General features: G+C 37.5%; 1 protein-coding gene across 1 annotated transcript; it reads left to right on the top strand.

Moving 5' to 3' along the window:
- The first annotated feature begins 2,140 nt into the window (after positions 1-2,140).
- On the top strand, positions 2,141-13,047 carry DDX18 (DEAD-box helicase 18). The gene is made up of 14 exons (XM_080600290.1): positions 2,141-2,583; positions 2,687-2,863; positions 4,529-4,669; positions 5,176-5,311; positions 5,773-5,873; positions 5,983-6,182; positions 6,268-6,382; positions 7,265-7,404; positions 7,908-8,069; positions 9,045-9,197; positions 9,907-10,020; positions 10,856-10,912; positions 11,971-12,148; positions 12,726-13,047. The coding sequence occupies exons 1-14, from the start codon at positions 2,466-2,468 to the stop codon at positions 12,866-12,868; spliced, it is 1,935 nt and encodes a 644-aa protein (XP_080456416.1). The 5' UTR covers positions 2,141-2,465; the 3' UTR covers positions 12,869-13,047.
- The last annotated feature ends 850 nt before the right edge of the window (positions 13,048-13,897 follow it).

Raw genomic sequence — 13,897 nt, 5'->3', positions numbered from 1 at the left:
TGCTGAGACAAAGCTATGTTGGAGCACATGATACTTAGCAACCTAATGGGTCCTAATTTCCAAATTTCCATACATAATGCACTGACATCTGTTTACACAGATGAAAGATCATCGTTTCTCTGCAAATGCATCGAAGTTATCCTTGTGCTCCATGCTTTTATTGAAAAGCAGTAAAATCGTGTTGTCACATGACTGGTGCAAAGTCAATAGCTCGGCAGGATCTAACATACCTTGGGCCTCGTGCCACACTAAGTCACAAAGACTTGCCAAGCCAGCTGGGACCCAACGTGGACACTCACTGAGGTGAGTTCTTTATGCAGGGTTTTACCATACCAGGGTTTTCAGGTCCCAATTCTTGGCAGATCTGGAGGTGCAATGGTGCAGGTGAAAGCTAAATGGTGATGATCCTGGCAGTACTGGCTGAGATATGAACATGTGGACCATGCAATGCCTGAAGGACATCATGTTCTCTGCCCTCAGTGTAAGTATTAGTGTCAGCTCTCTCCTGCCCAGGTTTTTAATTCACTCTATCTGCACAACAAGCATATTCCAGCAATGAACACTGCCTGGGTTAAAAGTGCATCCCAATAGTAAATCTAACCACAAAACTATAAATCAGTACAGACTAGGAAGAACAAGCCTGTAGCTAATTAACAGTGTATTTTGTAGATAAAATATTATGTAGACAGGGAGAAAAGATGGAAATATATATCCAGAACTTAAATTACATGACTTTCAGCAAGAAATTTTTACCTGCTTAAAACTCAACTTTGAACTGACTTCCCCTGGAGTTTTGAACCAAAAGCCTTTCTTGCTGAGGATGGTTCCATTATTTTCAAAACACAACTGAGGGAGATGAGTTATTCTGTCAGTTGAATAAGCCAGCAGCCAGACCCGTTATCCAGTCTGTCAAAGTATGGACATGGTCACCTTTCCCGCTTCAGAGTTTCAGTGCCACAACTTTAAGTACAGCATCTCAAAAACCAAGCTACAGACCATACTTTTCAAACTGTCCAGAATGTCCCAACAGTGAACACCTGTGAAATTTGCTGCAAGCAAGGTGCGATGCATCCTGCCCTATAACTATGGCAACTACTTGCAGGTATGAAATATCAAGAGTTCAGAAGGAAATTAAATGAGATATGGATTAAAACAGTAAAAATATTTTAATATGGGGTATACTGAAGTCCAGTTTACTCTTCAGTTCCTCTTGTTGAAGCTGTTCATCTTTGTACCTGGGAAGAAAAGTGACCTAGTGAAAGAATTAGCCAAGCGGACATATTGTTTTCAGTTTCTGCTTAATAAATAAATAAATAAAATCATGGTTTTGTTATTCGTTTTTTATTCACCTGCAAGGTTCCAGTTTCAAGTATAAAATGTAAAAGTGTTACAATTTCATTTTGGCTTGGTCTTCATTCAGTGTTGCTAGACATCACATAGAATCAGGGACATCTTTTCTTGCTCCAGCAATGACTGCTTAGATTAATTTTTCTTCCCTGGTCACACTTCCTCCTCCTTTCACAAGCTTTTCATAAACAACAATATTTTTTAGAATTGCAAATGCCTTATAATTTCTCTAAGTCTGTGTCTTCCTCATGCCTTTATAACACCTTCCTTTCTAAAATTTCTCAGATAATGACTCATATTCTGGAGCAAGGCGTTCACACTGAAGAAAAGTGGCCATCTGTCATGTTTCTCTTGTGAACGTCTAGTAACTATTAGTAATTTGAATGCAGGTACATTGTTAATAAATAAAATAATTTTTAAAATGCTATGTATCAACTGGTGAAGTTCTGGCACAATAATGATAATAGTAATAGTCATCCTGGTGATCCATATGAAGACATCAAGATAACAATTACAGATGATGAAGAGTGAGTTTTGTTTCGTCTCTGACAGCAGTAACTTTAAAAGATGTTATATGCAATAAACACTTCGAAATTAGTAGAGTAATAATTCTGCAGCTTAATCTGCTTTACAGCAAGTTATTGCAGGCTGAGCATTACACAGCTTGCAGCCCTTCAGATTTCTAAGACCGTAGCCGTCACTGGCTTGAGAAACCAGAGCAATCCGCTGTAAATTCCTGTGCTATTTGTGCCATCTGCTGGTCACGAAAGATGCGAAGGGTGTTGTCAACAGCACAGATGTCAGGGGCTCACCCCGCTTTGGGAGAGGATGGGGAGGCAGAAGGAGGGGGACGCTACAAGGGATGAAGGCCGAAGTGCCCAGCACTAGAACTTGAGGGGCTGGTAGGGAGGTGTGGAACCTCTCAGGGGTAACGGCCGGCGAGGAAAAGGAGGAGGAAGAGGAGGAGGAAGAGGAGGAGGAGGCGGGCCCAGGGAGCGCGGCGCTGCCTCCGCCGAGGCGCTGGGTGCCGCTGCGGGCCGCCCGTCAGGCAGCGCGGGGCCGGGCCGGGCGAGGCGAGGCCGGGCCGTGCCGGGCCGACGTCCCCACGTGTGGCCGCCATGTCGGTGTCGGTGGCCGCGGGCAACCTGCCCATGCGGCTGCTCCGCAAGAAGATCCACAAGCGCAACCTCAAGCTGCGGCAGCGCAACCTCAAGCTACGGGCGGCCGAGCGGGCAGGTACGGCGGGGACCGGGACCGGGACCGGGACGGGACCGTGGAGCATCTCTCCGGCCGCCGGCCTTGCTCCGCCGCTCACAGCTTGTTTCCTTTGTCCTCTCAGAGCCTCCGGCGGCTTCGCTGAGCCCCCCGGAGGAGGAAGAGGAGGCGGCGGAGGAAGCTCCCGAGGCGGCGACCCCCGAGGCAGAAGCCCCCGAGGCGGCGGCGCCGTGCCCGGAGGGTGCCGGGGCGAAGAGGAAGAAAAAGAAGAAGAGGAAGGCGGCGGCTGCTCCCGAGAACGGTACGTTGTCTTCCCCGGTACGCTGGGATGCATTTGCCCGGCCGAAGCACTGAGACATTCCCCAATAACAAAAAAAAAAGCCTTCTTTCGGTTTTGTGCCCCTTCAGAGAGGTATGTTGGCTGTGAGAAGTGCCCTGGTTTGGGCTGGTGCACGTTTTAGAGCCCTGGAGGTCTTCCGTGGTATATTTGTTCAAGTAGAAGAAAGTAGCTGAAGATCTGGGGAGTCTCTGCATATACTTGGGAGCTGTTACTGTCTGTGCCCAGCTGCTGCAGCTCTGGGCCCTGCCCTGGTCGCTGCCAGCACAGAAGAGCACATGCTGCTGGGTCGTGTGTTTCTGGTGGCGATTTCCCCTACGCACAGACCTAACAGCTCTATCAGTATTTGTGTTTCTCGAGATCATGCTGGTGAAAGAGGTGGTTATCACTCAGTGTTTCTAGTGATTTCTGGAAAACATATTTGCGTTATAATGATATTTTAGGGATACAAGTACACTAATGAGTAGAAGGACTACTCTATACGCTTTGCAAGAAATGATCCTAAAGCAATTGGATAACTGGGAAAAGGATCTTAGGGTTTTAACAACCTAATCTGAAATTAATATCTTCCTTCCAAATTTTTACTCTGTAAACATCAAGCAAAAGAGTGCAATAGCTGATACCCTGTGATTTTTCTTTTTGCAAAGACAGAATTCTGTATGTGTATATATATAATATATTCTGTATGTATATATATATATAATACTTTTAATGGGAAGCTAGCTGTTACACAATGAATAAGAGTAGAGAACAGGTCCGTATTACATTTTGTTTATGTACTGCATTGATATCTAAATACTCTTTTGAGGCTTACATTCTCTAAGTGATGTAATTATTTATTCTAACTATAATATCTGAACTCTAATATATACTAAACCAGTAGCAACCAACTTAATTGTTCCATAGGATTATGCTTTGTAATGTTAAGTTTTGATATTTTACTGGTTAGGCTCTCAAAGTAGAGCTTTGACTTATGGACGATTTCTGTGCTTGAATGTGCAGCTAGTACATCCTTTTTATCATTCTGTCTGGCATTTGGCAACATCTGTGTATTATGAATGAAACTAAAATATACTGAATAACTACCTCCAAAAATTGCATCCTGTAAGTATTGCTAGAATATATATATATGTATATATACACTTATATTTGAAACTTCATTCCCTTACCTGGTAGATCCTTGTGATGCTTGTCATGGTTGTACAAATAACGTGCTGTATTCATGCAGTTCTCTGAGAATTCAGGTACCTAAAATGGAACAGAGATGTTAAGTTTCGCATGACCTGAGCACAAATGGTGTTGGAAACTTGGTGTCTAAGTTAGAAAATAATTTTGTAACTTGTTCAAGTTACGTCATTTCCTCAGAAAAAAATCATATGGTATACTCTAAGCTGCTTTGTTTTACAATGCAAAGTGGATTGTGTGCAAGGAACTTGAATGAATGTGTTGCTATCTGCATCAGAAAGCTTCATAGAAACTTTGCCACCCCTTCTCATGACCCCTCATGACATTCATAGCAGTGATTTACAGGCTAAAGGAAGTAAGTCTGTGGCTCAGCTTTTAATGATGAATATGTTTTTCATATTCCTAACAGCGATTAACGAGTTTTCTGTAAAAATAACACCCTAGGTACAGAAACTAAAAGAGCAAAAACTGAGGAAGACAAGTCTGTGGAGGCAGAAGATGAAGACGGGAAGGATTCTGGAGAGAAAAAAGTGGAAGAGGAGGAGGAAGAGGATGAAGTACCTAGTTTACCGCTAGGTTTAACAGGTATCTTGTGTCCTTATTTTTCATAGATGTACAAAAATCCCAGGTTCTTAAGCTTTCTTCTAGAGCAAGTTGCAGTTTTCAGATTTGCAATAAAAGTTATATGTTTGAATACAGGTAGCGTGATATTAAACACTGTAGAGCTCTTTTTCAGTTACTGTTCTTTGAAATTTGCATTATATCTACGCTTCCGTTGGTCTTAAAATTACTAGTGAAAATCAGTTTTATAACATACACGCACACACATTTCATTATGGAAGAAAAAGTCAGGGAAATGGAGGTGTATGGCTAATAAATCAGAATGAGAGGCAGTGCACTCGTATACACTGTTAACAGCTGTCTGCAGAATTCCTAGGGTCCTGTTAATACACAGTATTTTGTCAACATCTTATGATTTTGTGGTAGGAAGGAATAAGAAATCATCCTTTTAACATCAGTTCTAACTGGGTAGTCTTGGGATGGATAGAGTTGAAAAAATAAGTTTGAAATTTGTTTTCCCTTCTCTTCAGGTGGCTTTGAAGACAATTCTTTTACTTCCCTTGATGGTCTTGTCAGTGAGAATACATTGAAAGGCATAAATGACATGGGCTTTACGCACATGACAGAAATTCAGCATAAAAGTATTAAACCTCTTCTGGAAGGCAGGTAAGAAATGTGTTTTTAATAACTATATTGACAACAAATGTGTAAATTTTGCTAGCAAGATAAATACATGAGATGTGACTTTTTACAGCTAAACTTTTTTATAAATATATTCTCATATTTTTTTTAATATTTTGTTTGTAAACGTTAATACAAGTTAACAAAGTGTATCTGTTATCTGTGAACAGATACTGAGGTAAGTTCATGGAACTTGCTTTGCGTTTGGCTTTGAAAGCAGGGAAGTCTGTTTTCATTGGCCTCTTGGTACAGTGTGTCGCACAGTCTCTGGAGGCAGAGACCAATTGCTGTGGACCAGATCTGCCACAGACTTCTTAGTATTAACTATACTGGTTTCCTTTAAGCTCTCTTATGTTTTTACATTGTCAACATCATCCAGAATGGGATGGCTGTTTTCTCTGTAGGTTTAACTAAGCGCTTCTTTTTGTAATTTTTGTTTTATGCAGGGATATTTTAGCAGCAGCAAAAACAGGCAGCGGCAAAACACTTGCATTTCTCATTCCTGCAGTAGAGCTCATCTACAAGTTAAAATTCATGCCCAGAAATGGTAAGCTTTTTCTTCGTTTCATGGTTGAATCCCACTTGTTGATTTGACTGCAAAGGGGATTGGGCAAGTTTCCGTAACTTATTCTTGTTTGGTTGATGGTCTGTTTTAGGAACAGGTGTTATTATTCTTTCACCTACTCGAGAGCTTGCGATGCAAACCTATGGAGTTCTTAAAGAACTTATGAATCATCACGTTCACACCTATGGTCTGATAATGGGGGGCAGCAACAGATCAGCAGAAGCACAGAAACTTGGGAATGGAATCAACATCATTGTAGCAACGCCAGGAAGACTTCTGGATCATATGCAGGTAGGTAAAATGCTGATGCCTAATACCTAATAAAACATAATAAAATACTTCTCCCTGTCTGACTCTCAATTTGTTAATCTTCTAGAACACTCCAGGTTTCATGTACAAGAACTTGCAGTGTTTGGTAATTGATGAGGCGGATCGTATCTTAGAGGTTGGATTTGAAGAAGAAATGAAACAGATCATAAAACTTCTACCAAGTAAGAAAAAAAGTCTTTCTTGGAAATTACTTGGCTAACATTTTGTCGTCTTTATGACTCAATTATTGTAAAAGAAGTCATTAATTTTTATGGTTCTGTAGATGTACCTCAGAGTGATTGTCTTACTCTGTCTTTTTTCTTGATAGCTAGTACGTGTTATTTTATTTAGCATCATTTATCTAAAGGACAGAGTTTTCCTATGCACTTCAGGAATATAATTCTGTTCGTATAAGATCCTTTTAGTTCAACACCTACAGGATCTCATTCATCTTTCTTCGCCTGTTTTATTACCTACAATTTATTATTTCCTTATAAAACTTAAATATAAGGAAAAAGGTCTTCTGGCTTGCAGTTGGATCTTTTATTCATATTTCCAAGAACAGTAGAAGTTTATTTCAGTATTTACCTTAAAATTTGCTTTATTTTACTTTGATGTAGTTATTCCTTGCAATTGATACATAAAACACAATCTCAGAGTCACCAAGGTTCTCCCTTTAATTATCAAAATTCAGTAAAAAGCATGGAAGTAGTAAATAAAAAGTATGCAGCATGTTTTGGAAAACAAAAATATTTTAATACCCATAAAAATGAAATCAATCTATAGTTAGAATTACAAGGTAAGTGTCTATCTAAATTGTTGTTTTGTCTCTAAATTGAAGTGCAGTTGCTAATTAACATTTCTCCCAGAGAAAGAACATTTCGTTTTGCGGATGGTAACAGACTAAGTAAATAAAATATACAATGCATAATGCAACAAAACCTGCTTTAGAAGTTAAGCAAAAAAAGAAGACTTGCTTAGGGAAGTTTGTAGCTAAAGACTTTAAGGCCTTGCTATTTGCGTTCTCCTTTTAAAAATTAGGCTTTCTTTTAAAATACTTTCAGAGCGCAGACAGACAATGCTTTTTTCCGCTACACAAACCAGAAAGGTTGAAGATCTGGCAAAGATCTCTCTGAAGAAGGAGCCACTGTATGTTGGGGTTGATGATAACAAGGAGACAGCAACAGTTGATGGTCTTGAACAGGTAAAGCACACCTTACTAAAAGGGGTATCACCCATCTGTGAACGTACACTGCCCTATATGTTTTTAAATGGGTTGTATAAATACCGTCTTAGATAGTGTTTAACATCCTACTGGGCAAAAGCTATCAGTTGCGTAAAGGGCTTTATTCACTCTGCTAGCTGTAAGTTTTGTGTGTCTAGTCAATGTTTGCAGGAAAGATGATTAAAAAAAGTTCATTGAATAATAATACAGTTAGTTACACTTTAGAACTAGTTAAAAAATTCTTCTCCATTAGAGAATTATTTCAAATCAGCAGAGTAAGTTTCTTGCAATCAACTCTACTTTAGGAGTTTCATATAACACGGTGAGGGACAGGAAATAAATCAAGTGGTTTCTAACTGTATAGCTGGAAAATTAACTATTTGGTACATCTGTTTTGCAAGATAACAGTCCCCTGATTTAATTCTATTAGTAAAGATAAAATGTGTTCCATACAACTTTGACAATATTTAAATAATTTCCAGGGTTATGTGGTATGTCCGTCTGAAAAAAGATTCCTTTTGCTCTTCACATTCCTTAAGAAGAACCGGAAGAAGAAGCTAATGGTATTTTTTTCTTCATGTATGTCAGTGAAGTACCACTATGAATTACTCAACTACATTGATCTGCCTGTTATGGCCATTCATGTAAGTATTTTATACATAGATTTCATTTTTAATTAATCTGATAACACCTGTAAGTTGTTACGGATCTTTCATTTACCTTATTTATTTCATTTCAGTTTATAATAAACATACTCTGCTAACAAACTGTACTGATGTCGATTAGTTTGCAGAGGAATGAGATAAAGTAAAAACAGTGTAGTAAGAGCACTGCAATCTTACTGTTTTCTAAATGAGGTTTGAATACTGATACTAATTTATCCTCTGTATGTAGCCTGCTTTTCTGTTTCTCTCCAAGACGCTGCCTTTCACAAGAACCAAAACTCAATTTTTAGAGCAAAGCTATTATCAGAGGAATCCAAATACTCAGATCTTTGGAATGTCTGTTTTTATTTTTTTTCCCATAAGGCCAGGGCAATATTTGGCTTTAACATACCAATTCTAGCACTTTAAATGAGTATCTTCAGTTTTTATCTAAAAAACAAAATTGTGAGAGTATTGAGTGAAAGTTTATGAAATAATTGTAACTGACTGCAACTATGCTGCTTGTTTTGTTTTTTTCGGGGGGGGGGGGGAGGTTTTTTTTTTTCCTGTACTTCAATAGAGCTATTACAAGTATGGGTCTGGTTTTGTTTTAACTTGTAATCTAATATACTCCTAGGTTTGCAAATACCCTTTTTCTGAACATTTTCAGGCATTTATGCAGTGCTTGTGAAAGTAATGTTTATGCGAGTGGGTTTTTAATGCCTTAGAAACATTAGCTCTGAGAGAATCTATTTCATGCAGACCTCTGCTATTTGCTGTGGTAGCATTGCTTTTTAACCTGCCTGGTCTGTGTAAGTCCGTAAGATAGAAAGATGCCATTTTTGGTTGTTTTTTTTTTGGTGATACAATATGGGAAATGACATTTAAGCTTTCAAGCTGGTAAACTTTTTATAGTTGACATTTCATCCCTAATGTGTGTGGGTTTATTATGATATTTTGGTTGTTGTTGTTTAGGGCAAGCAGAAACAGACAAAACGTACTACGACATTTTTCCAGTTCTGTAATGCAGAATCTGGAATTCTGTTGTGCACTGACGTAGCTGCCAGAGGACTGGATATTCCTGAAGTGGACTGGATTGTCCAGTATGACCCTCCAGATGATCCAAAAGTAAGTTAAGGAAATAAAAAAAAAAACTTTCAATTCCTAGCTACATATGTAGCAGAGAAACCTGAATCTTCTGCTCAACAGAGGTCAGGATTCAGCCACGTTAGCATCTAGAAGCTGATTTCTTCCACTTACTCTAGCAGATCGTAGGAGATGATGCTGCACCTAGCTGAGACCTTTGTTACCTTTTTAAGAGTAGTTTTGTAAAACATTACTCTTTATTCTACTAATGTAATTTAAAATCTAATCAGCTAAAAAACAAAACATCTGTTAGGAGTATGAGGTATATATATGCGTCCTTGAGTCTCCCGACAGCTTTTTCAACGGAAAATTGATTTTTATTTAAAAATTAGAATTCTCATTAGAATAAATGTCCAGTGCAAACAAGAACAACTCAGATCTAGAAAGTCTTGACAAATATATAGAGCAAATATATCAAAAGCAAAGTAAAATTTTCAGTTACAGGACACTACAGTTCTTTTTCCCTCAATAAAAGGTAAGATACCTCTAGTCAGGGGTTTCTGTCTCAACCTAATTGTGCTTTGCATCATCAACGCTTAGCTTGCCTTATCCATGTGTCAGTGTATGTTCTTAAAACATAATTGATGATGCGCTACAGTATATTAATGTTAAGTGTTTTTCTGTGAAACTGTGTTATTAAATGCTTGAAAGACTGATTGGACTTACTGTTTCCTTATTCTCTGCAAAAAAGGAGTATATTCATCGCGTTGGTAGAACGGCCAGAGGTATAAATGGTAGAGGACATGCTCTGCTCATTTTACGACCGGAAGAGCTGGGCTTTCTTCGTTACCTGAAACAAGCCAAGGTAAATTTCTGTAGAGTTTTTTTTTTTTTTTTTATGATTTCATAGTGCAACCGAGATTTCAAAGGCAAAAACTGTAACGATTAATGAAACATTTTAACTTTTAAACAAGAACTGTTCTGTTGCTTAGAAAATATTTAACTGAACATCTGACTTTGTGCTGCTGACCTTAGACTCGAAGGTAACTACTGAGTATATTTATAGTTGCTTTGCAACTGGGTAGCTTGTGTTATTTAATAAACTTCTTATGACCCATCATGGAAAGATACTGGGAGCTTGGCCAGTGCAGTTTTTATTTTTCTTTTGAAAGAATCAATTTTTCAATTTCAAAATAAAGATAGCCGGCTTTCAAGTGTAACCCTTTTAATATGGTAGAACTGCTCCTAGTTTCTTAATCCCTTTCTATGGGGGGTTGTGTACAGTCCAGAATTTTGCCACTTGTAATTAAAGTGATGTAGCTTCTAAAGCAAAAGCTAAAGTGGTAAAAGTGTCATGATGAGGGTCTTTATGTTAGTTGAAAGGATGTGATAATACTGATACATTGGTGCAAAGGCACTTTATGAATGTATCTATGATAAGGGGTAGTAATAGTGTGATTATTGCTTTGAAAAAAAATGTCAAAAACCTAAAATATGTGCAGGTAATCTTTTCACTCACAAAGATGTCCTTGAACTTCACAGTTATTTTTTAATACTTTAGCTATATCTCTTAATAGATAATCATAAGTCTTCTGTTATCTGACAGGTCTTATCCTGTTTGTTTTAGGTCTTAAACACATTGATTGTTTGTACAGTAATACATACATAATGTAGATACTTTTCTTGTTTGTTTGTTAAAGGTACCACTCAGTGAATTCGAATTTTCTTGGTCAAAGATTTCAGATATCCAATCTCAGGTATGAAACGGCTTACTAAAGGTACTCTGAACATTAGTATAATAACAATTTATACAGATAATGATATAGTCTATCGTAACAAAAATTTAAAAATATGTGTGCATGTTCAGAAGAGTTCCTGTAGGTGAGTATTCTGTAGTAAATCCTCCTGTCATATTGTCCCTGTATGATATTATAGATAGAAAATGTTGTGAAATCAAATATGGATTTTAATATCCAGTACTAAATTGTTATCATTACATCATCTGAATGTGCTTGTAAGGATTGTTTTTTCATGTTATATTGCAAAATCATAATGATTTAAATATGCTTTCAGCTCTTGAATAGAATGTTCTTGTCCAATGTACTAAACATGATGTTTCAGTGGCTTTCATTGAATGGTTGTGCATGTTCAGATTAATTCGGAATATCTTATGTCTTCTAAGATGATGTGCTCAGCCTTCAGCATGTAAGAAATCCAGTACCAACACCTAGAAATGCTAGTGTATATATTCCAAGTATATTTTTAACCTCCTTGATGGTAATAAAGCCTAGCGTCAGCCAAATCTGTTTTGTGCTGCAGTGCTACAAAAATAGCAATGGAGCACAAAGTTGAAGAGAATAGCATAGATAGTTCCGTAGATAAGAATTTTTATTATTGTTTAGTTCTGTGAGTCATTCTTTTCATAAGAGCTCTGTAAAGTTTCTTTGTAATAAATTAAACTTGAAATAGCAATACAAGAAGTATTGACGACAGGCCTTACAGAAAGAGGATTGTTGTTAGAATAATTAGGAAATAATGACACCTAATGTAACTTAATATTAGTATGCCAAATTAATGTATGCTAGAAGTCAAATGAGACAGGCTTCATAGTGTAATTCAACCTCAGACTTTTTTGTTGTTCTGTTTATAAAAGCAGTGTAACAGCAGAGTGCACGCACATATCACAGTGCAGTCTTACTGAAGTGAGTAGTGAATGTCACTGCAGCTTGCGCAGTAAATAATTTGCTTGCACATAATTTATACAGTTGTTACAGCCATAATTTCATGCCTTCTGTTTTTCTTTCCTCCTCACCAGCTGGAGAAACTGATTGAGAAGAACTACTTTCTTCACAAGTCAGCCCAGGAAGCATACAAAGCCTACATTAGAGCTTATGACTCCCATTCTCTGAAGCAGATATATAATGTCAATAACCTGGATCTTAACAAAGTCAGCCTTTCGTTTGGTTTTAAAGTCCCTCCATTCGTTGACCTCAGTATCCTTTTACTGCAGTGTTTCAAAGCTGAATTCCTGCTATGCTATAGTACCTATGCTACTTCAAATTCTGGTTTTTGTTTTGTTTTGGCTTTGCTGTTAATCACATGCATGTATCATGTTCAAAAATGGTTTATCAAAGAAAATCCTAAACGGCAATTTTTCCTGTTTGAGTGTTTACAAACATCTGTTTTAGTGCATGTATGTGCTTCAGTTGCTGCAGGTTAGCAGGTGCTGGACTGTTGCATACATCTTCCAGGGTGCTGTTGTCCTTCATGCACCCTCATTTTCATTGAAAGGTGTGTAGTTAAGTTTAATCATGTAATACTGAAATAGAGGGGCAAGGGCCCTCTTGTCAAAGCTGCCAGTGGGTGGAAGTTGAAGCAGTGGTACTCTGGTCAAATTAATTGTACAGCTGAAGGAATAAAAGCATTCATTAGAATGACAGGCACAAAGCTTCAGTTCCATCTGTAGTTCTGCAACTCAACTTTTTATATAATGCTGTTACTTTTTTCTCTCCTTAGTAAGTAACATTTCAAATTATTTTTTTTTAAATTCTTTAACCCACAAAATTCCAGATGTGAACAGCAACCAAGGCAGAAGGCTACAGAAAAGAGGCGGAGGTGGAGGATTTGGTTACCAGAAATCAAAGAACGTCCATAAAGCTAAAATCTTCAAGCATATTAACAAGAAATCAGACAAACGGCAGTTTTCTCGTTAATCCTGCATTCATAAAAATGGCTTGTTCCATTGGAATAGACTGCCTTCACCAAAACTGTCCGACAGTTACTTCAATTTTAAACTGCTCTGTTGGAGTTTTTAGGGAAATTTGTTTATAAAAACATCTTTCATTTCAGGAAGACTCTTTGGAAAGGAGAATAAAGACATGTAGCCTGCTAATTTTGTCATGCTTGTAATTATTTCAAGTTAATACTGCAGATTTATTTAAAAAATATATTTTCAGCTTTTTATAGAAAAATTTGCTTTATATTTACCCTTTTTACATGCACAGCTGGAAATTGTTGGAGTAGATAGAATGCGGGACAGATTGCAGCATGAGATGACTTGTGTTACAAGAGACTTCAGTATGCTCAGAAATGCAGAAGAGTTCATAGGTCTCTGGATAAAACTTTTACAGTATAAAAAAAAATTAAAGGATTTTCGTTCACAAGAATCACTGCAGTTTTAGTGGTACAGAACTCTTTGTCCATCAACTATCCAGGAGAATATAGGAAGATTCCGTCAGAACAGAACATGTCCTTTGAATCAAATTATGACTGAGCTTGTAACTATTTTAAGTCATGGTATCTGTATAACATACCGAATGTCCAATATTAAAAAAAAAAAAAAATCATATACTACATCAGAGATGTGCTTAGAACTGTTTCTCTTAATGTTGTGATTAAATGGTAACATTCTAGTGAAATGTTTGGTTTTTCTTCATGGTCTGTTGAAATCTCAATTCACCTGTCTGGTAATGTTTAGTGTATTCTCTTAAGAATAGGCAAAGAAAAATAAGAAAAGCAGGTTGCTTGATTAGAAGGACTCATCCCAGATAAAGGTGTGGGAATTTCAGTCTTTTTTTTTTTTTTTAATGCTCCATAAAGTTCATGCAATGAGGCAAAGATACTTCCACAGGATTTAGGTGATAAACAGTAAAATTGCTTGTGCCCAAGTAAAAAAATTTAAAGGGTGTATAAATATCCTAAAAGGATGTTTTGAGGGAGAAATGGAAGAGGACCGAATACAT

This window comes from Anser brachyrhynchus, assembly GCF_964034855.1.
Source record: "Anser brachyrhynchus genome assembly, chromosome: 7".
Lineage (NCBI taxonomy): Eukaryota > Metazoa > Chordata > Aves > Anseriformes > Anatidae > Anser > Anser brachyrhynchus.
The sequence above is the reverse complement of the archived record's forward strand: the minus strand, read 5'-3'. Positions and strand labels throughout refer to the sequence as shown.